Source organism: Anolis sagrei, chromosome 11 (genome assembly GCF_037176765.1).
Source record: "Anolis sagrei isolate rAnoSag1 chromosome 11, rAnoSag1.mat, whole genome shotgun sequence".
Lineage (NCBI taxonomy): Eukaryota > Metazoa > Chordata > Lepidosauria > Squamata > Dactyloidae > Anolis > Anolis sagrei.
The window spans coordinates 3,493,059-3,502,887 of NC_090031.1; the positions used below are offsets into that span (position 1 = coordinate 3,493,059).

At 34.9% G+C, this 9,829-nt stretch overlaps 1 protein-coding gene across 10 annotated transcripts in view; it reads right to left on the bottom strand.

Moving 5' to 3' along the window:
* SH3GLB2 (SH3 domain containing GRB2 like, endophilin B2) overlaps positions 1-9,625 on the bottom strand; it is a 31,408-nt gene extending 21,783 nt beyond the window's left edge. For 4 of the 10 annotated variants that reach the window (XM_067471794.1, XM_067471796.1, XM_067471795.1 and 1 more), the window contains exons 1-3: positions 9,431-9,625; positions 1,202-1,343; positions 924-1,052 (exon numbers count right to left, since the gene is read on the bottom strand). In XM_067471794.1, coding sequence (XP_067327895.1) covers positions 924-1,052; positions 1,202-1,343; positions 9,431-9,493 — 334 coding nt within the window. In that variant the 5' untranslated portion in view covers positions 9,494-9,625. The remainder of the gene's footprint in view (positions 1-923; positions 1,053-1,201; positions 1,344-9,430) is intronic. The other 6 variants (XM_060757518.2, XM_060757516.2, XM_060757521.2 and 3 more) reach the window with 3 other exon arrangements.
* Positions 9,626-9,829: the final 204 nt, after the last annotated feature.

Below are 9,829 nucleotides of genomic sequence, written 5' to 3' on the forward strand. Positions count from 1 at the left end.
GCAACGAGACACCTATCCAACCCTATTTGACCCTCCCAACAAAAAACGGGACACCCACCAGACCGAGTTTGCCTGCATCTCAACAGGCAATGGGACACCCATCTGACCCTTTGTGACTCCATCCCAAGAGGCAACTGGACACCCATCCGACCCTATGTGACTATCCCAACAGACAATGTGACACACATCCAACATTATTTGACTATCCCAACAGGCAAAGTGACACCCATCCGACCCTATTTGACCATCCCAACAGACAATGGGACACCCACCAGACCTAGTCTGCCTCCATCTCAAGAGGCAATGGGACACCCATCTGACCTTATGTGACTATCCCAACAGACAATGTGACACACATCCAACACTATTTGACAATCTCAAGAGGATACGGGACACCCATCCGACGGTATTCCACTCCATCCCAAGAGGCAATGGGAGACCCATCCGAACCTATTCCACTCCATCCCAAGAGGCAGAGGAACACTCGTCCAACCCTGTTAGACTCCATCCCAACAAGCAATGGGACAGCCACCTGACCCTATTTTATCATCCCAACAGGCAATGGGACATCAATTTGACCCTATGTGACCATCCCAAGAGGCAATGGGACACCTACCCAACCCTATTTGACCATCTCAAGAGGCAACGAGACACCCATCCAACCCTATTTGACCATTCCAACAGACAACAGGACACCCACCCAACCCTATTCGACCATCCCAACAAGCAATGTGACATCCATCTGACCCTATTCGACTCCATCCCAAGATGCAATGGGACACCCATCCAACTCTATGTGACTCCATCCCAACAGGCAACGGGACCCTCGTCCGACCCTATCTGACCATCCCAAGAGGCAATGGGACACCCATATGACCCTATTTGCCTCGACCTCAAGAGGAAGCAACCCGTATTCAACTCACCATAGGGGGACGTTGGTCCAAAGTCATTGGCAGCCTCGGTCATGTACTGGGCCAGGAGCTCGCCATTGGTGACCCGAGAGGGGACCTTCCGGTCTAGCTTTTCGTAGAGGAACTCCTCGACTCGGGCGCCTGGAGGCCAAAAGAGGACAAGATGATTCAACAACTGAATTGCTACGGATCCATACTAATCTAACCTGCTGACCCGTAATACTCAATCTATAGGTAGGCTCTTGGGTGTCCCCCAAGAGAAGCCGGTCAGAGGCAAAAGGGGGGCTTACTTGGGTTCGGCTGCAGCAGGACCTCCGTCTGGCGCAGGATCTTCTCCGTCCAGTTCTTGGTGTTGTCCGCACGCACCAGGAGGTTCTCAAAATGCGCATCTAATTCGGTCTTCTCCGCCTGGCCCAGCTTCTCTTCCGTGAACTGCGGAGGAGAAGAACATTACAACAACAATAATATTAATAATAAAGGTTTTCTCCTCACATTAAGTCTAGTCATGTCCGACTCCGGGTGTTGGTGCTCATCTCCGTTTCTAAGCTGAAGATCAGGCATTGTCCGTAGACACCTCCAAGTCATGTGGCCGGCACGACTGCAAGGAGCGCCTTTACTTTCCTCACTAGAGTGGTATCTATAGATCTACTCGCATTTGCATGTTTTCGAACTGATAGATTGGCAGAAGCTGGGGATGACAGCAGGAGTTCATGCCGCTTCCCGGATTCGAACCTGTGACCTTTCGGTCAACAAGCTCAGCAGCTCAGCGGTTTAACCCACTGTGCCATAATAATAATAATAATAATAATATAATTAATATAATAATTAATAATATACTATTATATATATCTATATCTATATATATATTATAATTAATATAATATTAATTATATTATCAGCAAAGTGATCTTGTTTGCTGTGGACTCACCTTGTTGTGGTTCAAATAATAATAATAATAATAATAATGTCTTCCTGTCCATGAGGCCTGCCTCTTTCTAATAAGAGAACTAAACGCACTCAAGACGCATCCTCTTGCAGGATTTGAACCTGTGACCTTTTGGTCAGCAAGTTCAGCAGCTCAGCGGTTTAACACACTGCACCATAATAATAATAATAATAATAATAATAATATAATATTTATAATATTATATATATATATATATATATATATATTATAATTAATATAATATTAATTATATTATCAGCAGAGTGATCTTGTTTGCTGTGGACTCACCTTGTTGTGTTTCAAATAATAATAATGATAATAATAATGATAATAATATATGTCACACAGTCCTAGATGCTTGGGAAGTATTCGACTTATGATTTTGTGATACGAAATCCAGCATAGAGATCTTGTATGCTGTGACATATTGTGCTTTTTATGTCAATAATAATAATAGTAGTAGTAGTAGTAGTAATAAAATAATAATAATATTAAATGACATCTTGTTTGCTGTGGACTCACCTTGTTGTGTTTCAAATAATAATAATAATAATAATAATAATAATAATAATAATAAATGATGCCTTCCTCTCCATGAGGCCTGCCCCTTCCTAATAAGAGAACTAAACGCACTCGAGACGCATCCTCTTGCCGGATTTGAACCTGCGACCTTTTGGTCAGCAAATACAACAGCTCAGCGGTTTAACCCACTGCGCCATTATAATAATAATATTAATAATAATAATAATAATAATAATAATATAATAATAATATACTGGTCAAAGGACATTTAATCAACTACCAAGCTTGCAAACTTTGTATTTTGTTTGTTTGTTTGTTTAAAAAATGCAACACAACTGTTTGGTTTGCTCCTGACACGATAAATAAATAAATAATATATTATAATGTAATTGTTAATATAATATTAATAATATTATCAGCAGAGGACTCATCTTGTGTTTCAAATAATAATAATGATAATATCAGCAGAGTGATCTTGTTTGCTGTGGACTCATCTTGTTGTGTTTTTAATAATAATAATAATAATAATTAAAAATAATAATAATATAACATACTGGTCAAAGGACATTTAATCAACTACCAAGCTTGCAAACTTTGTGTTTTGTTTGTTTGTTAAAAAACACAATACAGCTGTTTGGTTTGCTCCTGACACAATATATATATATATATATATATATATAATGTAATTAATAATATAATATTAATAATATTAGAGCGATCTTGTTTGCTGTGGACTCATCTTGTGTTTCAAATAATAATAATGATAATAATAATATTATCAGCAGAGTGATGTTGTTTGCTGTGGAGTCATCTTGTTGTGTTTCTAATAATAATAATAATAATAATAATAATAATAATATACTGGTCAAAGGACATTTGATCAACTACCAAGCTTGCAAACTTTGTTTTGTTTGTTTGTTAAAAAATACAATACAACTGTTTGGTTTGCCCCTGACACGATATATATATAATATAATTAATAATATAATATTAATAATATTAGAGTGATCTTGTTTGCTGTGGACTCGTTTTGTTGTGTTTCAAATAATAATAATAATAATAATAATTAATAAATAAATAATATAATATACTGGTCAAAGGACATTCAATCAACTACCAAGCTTGCAAACTTTGTGTTTTGTTTGTTTGTTTGTTAAAAAATACAATACAACTGTTTGGTTTGCTTCTGACATGATATATATATATATATATATATATAATGTAATTAATAATATAATATTAATAATATTAGAGCGATCTTGTTTGCTGTGGACTCATCTTGTGTTTCAAATAATAATAATGATAATAATAATATAATATACTGGTCAAAGGACATTTAATCAACTACCAAGATTGCAAACTTTGTGTTTTGTTTGTTTGTTAAAAAATACAATACAACTGTTTGGTTTGCTCCTGACATGATATATATATAATGTAATTAATAATATAATATTAACAATATTAGAGCGATCTTGTTTGCTGTGGACTCATCTTGTGTTTCAAATAATAATAATGATAATAATAATATTATCAGCAGAGTGATCTTGTTTGCTGTGGACTCATCTTGTTGTGTTTTAAATACTAATAATAATTAATAATAATAATATAATATACTGGTCAAAGGACATTTAATCAACTACCAAGCTTGCAAACTTTGTGTTTTGTTTGTTTGTTAAAAAATACAATACAACTGTTTGGTTTGCTCCTGACATGATATATATATATAATGCAATTAATAACATAATATTAATAATATTAGAGCGATCTTGTTTGCTGTGGACTCATTTTGTTGTGTTTCAAATAATAATAATAATAATAATAATAATAATATACTGGTCAAAGGACATTTAATCAATTACTAAGCTTGCAAACTTTGTGTTTTGTTTGTTTGTTTGTTAAAAAATACAATACAACTGTTTGGTTTGCTTCTGACATGATATATATATATATATATATATATATAATGTAATTAATAATATAATATTAATAATATTAGAGCGATCTTGTTTGCTGTGGACTCATCTTGTGTTTCAAATAATAATAATGATAATAATAATATAATATACTGGTCAAAGGACATTTAATCAACTACCAAGATTGCAAACTTTGTGTTTTGTTTGTTTGTTAAAAATTACAATACAACTGTTTGGTTTGCTTCTGACATTATATATATATATATATATATATATATATATATATAATGTAATTAATAATATAATATTAACAATATTAGAGCGATCTTGTTTGCTGTGGACTCATCTTGTGTTTCAAATAATAATAATGATAATAATAATATTATCAGCAGAGTGATCTTGTTTGCTGTGGACTCATCTTGTTGTGTTTTAAATACTAATAATAATTAATAATAATAATAATATAATATACTGGTCAAAGGACATTTAATCAACTACCAAGCTTGCAAACTTTGTGTTTTGTTTGTTTGTTAAAAAATACAATACAAATGTTTGGTTTGCTCCTGACACGATATTTTATATATATAAATAATGTAATTAATAATATAATATTAATAATATTAGAGTGATCTTGTTTGCTGTGGACTCATCTTGTTGTGTTTCAAATAATAATAATAATAATAATAATAATATCAGCAGAGAGATTTCTTTGCTGTGGACTCATTTTGTTGTGTTTCAAATAATAATAATAATAATAATAATAATAATAATATAATATATTGGTCAAATGACATTTAATCAACTACCAAGCTTGCAAACACGATATATATATAATGTAATCAATAATCTTAGAGTGATCTTGTTTGCTGTGGACTCATCTTGTTGTGTTTCAAATAATAATAATGATAATAATAATAATAACAATAATAATCGATGTCTTCCTCTCCATGAGTCCTGCCCCTTCCTAATAAGAGAACTAAACGCACTGGAGACGCATCCTCTCGCCTGGCTTCCAGCTTTGCTTCCAACCCAAAAGGGAGGCCAGCTTGCCATGAATAATGCAGCCCTCCCGAGACTGTCCGGCGACTCAAGAAATCAATATTTCATGCCAGGATTCGGTTCCCTCCTCGAAACGCGGGATTGATGCCAGCACGGAGGGAGAGAAGAGAGAGGGAGAGAAGAGAGAGCGCCTGGCCCAATGCAACCAGCTGAGCAGCACTGCAGCCTGGCTCCGGATGAGTGAGCATCGGGCGCAGAAAAAGGGGCCTCCGCACTGGCACATTAATGCAGTTTGGCCCCACTTCCGCCTCCCCCGGTGTCACCCGCTTGCAATGTTTCCCTATGAGAATTTTTTTTATTTTTTTGCAGGAGAGATGCATCATCCTCCTTCTCATCATCATCATGGGATTGCAGCTAAACAATGCACGGGGGCGGATGGAGCAAGCAGATGGCGCTCAGGAAGAGCAATAATAATAATAATAATAATAATAATAATAATGCATTATATCAGAGTAGGATAGAGCAAGCAGATGGCACCCAGGAAGAGGAGTAATAATAATAATAATAATAATAATAATAATGCATTATATTTGAGTCTCCTTTCAGAGAGGAAAGCGGGATGCAAAGCAATATAATAGTCTTGTAATAAGAATAATATAACATGGCAGAGAATATATTCCATGCATAGGAGAGCTGGAATACAAATGACATATATGCGAGAGAATACACATATAAGAAAAATATACATTATGAGAGTGAGGGAGGTAGACAATATCTCTGCGCTTGTGTGAGATGGAATATATATTGTGTATGTGTGTGAGAGAGGAAAAATGCATGTACATTATATATGTGTATGTGCACTTTTGTATATCATATTATATATCATGTAATGCACATAACCATATTATATATCATATATTGCACATAACCATATTATATATCATATAATGCACATAACCTTATATACAATATAATGCACATAACCATATTATATAAAATATAATGCACATAACAATATATAATATGGTTATGTGCATTTTATGATATATAATATGGTTATGTGCATTATATGATATATAATATGATATATATTATAACCATAATACATATCATATAATGCACATAACCATATTATTTAAAATATAATGCACATAACCATATTATATAAAATATAATGCACATAACCATGTATAATATGGTTATGTGCAATATATGATATTATATATCATATAATTCACATAACCATATAATGCACATAACCAAAAGGTATATATGTGTCTGTGTCTAATATACAAGTATATATCTATACCTACAATATATACATTGTGCATGTGGAAAAATATATATAATATATATGGAATATTATATATATATAATGTGTTTACATATGTGAGAGAATATACATTGTGCTTGAGCATGGGAGAATGAATATATATTTGTGCATGGGAGAAGGAATATACTTTGGATGTACATCGGAATATGCATTATGTTTACATGAGAATATACTGTAAGTCCACATGGGAATATACATTATTTCCACATGAGAATATATATTATATTTACATGGGAATATACATTACGTGTTCATGACCAGTGATAATCATGAGAATAGGTAATGTGTATACATGAGAATATAAGTACACGGGAATATGCATTATGTCTACCCAAGAATATACACTATATTTAGAGGATATGTTATTACATGAGAATATACATTATGTGTATACAAGAATATACATGTATGTCTACACAAATATATATATGTTTACCCACATGTGAATATACATTATGTGTACATGGGAATATGCATTACAGGAGAATATGCATTGTGTACATGAAAATATACATTATGTGTACATGTCAATATATACATAGTTTACATGAGAATATACATGTACATCTACATGAGCACATATATTGTGTGAACATAAGAATATACATGTTTACATGAGAATACACATGTGTACACAATAATATACATTATGTGTACACAGGAATATACATTATGTGGATAGAATATACGTTATGTATATGTATACATTAGATGTGCAAGAATAAACAGGTATGCAAGAGAATATAGATTTTGTATATGTGCGAGAGAGAATACACTATATGTATATAAGAATATACATCATATATGTGTGAGAGAATCTATGTCATGATTGCGCATGAGATCCAGAGAAGTTCATTGTAGGTGAAAACATTACACACACACACACATCTTATAGATACACATAAATGCCTTATAGATACACATAAATGCCTTATAGATACACATAAATATGTACAGATCTGTACCTAAAATAGATACATATTTATCATATAATGCACATACCCATACCTAAAAGATATATATGTGTGTATCTAATATAAAAATACCTACAATATATACACACATATATAATGTATTATGTACTTATCTATACCTTATATATGTAATACATATATACATATCTATATCTAAAATGTACACATACATATATGTGTATATGTACCATATATGTATATGTATATGTGTGTATATAATTGTACACATCTATTTCTGAAATATGTGTATAAACCTGTATCTAATATACAAATACATATCTATATTTACAATACACACACACATATAATAATATGTACGTATCTATACCTAATATATATATATGTATACACACATATACATATGTACATATCTACATCTAAAATATACACATCTATAATATGTACATATCTATACCACATATATATTGTGTATGTATGTGTGTGTATGTATATATATATATACACACATACACACAATGTACATATCTATATTTAAAATATAATATGTACATATCTGTACCGCATATATATATATATATATTGTGTATATATATATATATACACATACATACACACAATGTACATATCTATATTTAAAATACACACACATATATATACATGTATATTTTCGTGTAGACATACATATATATTGTTGTGTACATATGTTAATATACACATATATAATAACATATATATACATGTATATTTTCGTGTAGACATACATATATATTGTTGTGTACATATGTTAATATACACATATATAATAACATATGTACACAAAATTTGTGTGTTTTTTAATCTTTGTTTTGTTCTGTTGGAAATGTAATATAATGTTCTGGTTGCGGATGACACGATAAATAAATAACAAGAATATATACGTATGTCTACATGAAAATATACATGTGAACATACATTATATGTGTTGAGACTCAGCATTCTGGCACCATACCTACTAGTAGTAGTAAGAGAAGAAGAAGAAGTGATGCAGAAGCAGAGGGTCGCGACAATAGGTAAAGGTAAAGGTAGTCCCCTGACATTAAGTCCAGTCAGGTCTGACTCTGGGACTCTGCTGCTCATCTCCCTTTCTAAGCTGAAGAGCCAGTGTTGTCCGTAGACACCTCCAAGGTCATGTGGCCAGCATGACTGCATGGAGCGCTGTTACCTTCCCGCTGGAGCGGTACCTATTGATCTACTCACATTTGCATGTTTTCGAACTGCTAGGTTGGCAGAAGCTAGGGCTGACAGCGGAAGCTCATGCCCTGTTTTTGAACTGCTAGGTTGGCAGAAGCTAGGGCTGACAGCGGAAGCTCACGCCCTGTTTTTGAACTGCTAGGTTGGCAGAAGCTAGGGCTGACAGCGGAAGCTCACGCCGCTCCCCGGAATCGAACCTGCAACCTTTCGATCAACAAGCTCAGCAGCTCAGTGCTTTAACCCACTGCGCCACCGTATTCATATACATATACGTATTATATATATATGAAAATATGTCTATAAAATAGTTACATTTATAGATGAAACAGATCTAGATATATATCTATCTAAAATATGTATGCAAACCATACAGAGTGCTAACAATTGGAAATATATGCCTACAGACCTATAGATAGTATGTACAGATCTGAAAGATGTGTGTTAGCAGATGTTGCAACCTGGAAGCCCATGGGATGCCCAGGAAAGGGTGGGATGGGTGGGTGTTTCCCCCCTAGAGGGGCTTCCAAGGGGAATGATAGGCTTGCCAGATAGAGATCTGCACCTAGGTGTGAGATATGTCTGTTGACAGATGTTGCAACCTGGCTGCACCCCCCCCCCCCCTCCCTCCCCTCTTGGCTCACCTGGACAGCTCTGGTGAAGAAGACCCCTGCGTCGGAGGCCAGCTTCTTCATGTTGAAGTCCATCCTTCCAGCAAGGAGAGCCCCCTCCCAGAAAAGGAGGAGCCAGCCAGTGGGAGCCCCCTCCTCTTCCTCCTCCTCCTCCCTCCCTCTCTGCACCTGCGCAGGTTGGCTGGCCCAATGCTTCCCTATGGGGATTGCTCTCTGCTGCCACCTGGCGGCGCCGCCCTTCCCTGCAAGGGACTCCGCCCACGCTAAGAGAAGCCGCCAGCAGTGACGTCACCCGCCGGGCATTCCTATGGGAGCGCCTCCCCGCGCCCTCTAGCGGCAAGGCTGGGTTGTTTCCCCAAGCCCGTGACGTCACCCAGGGGGCGTGGCCACACCCAAACATGGCTGCTGATA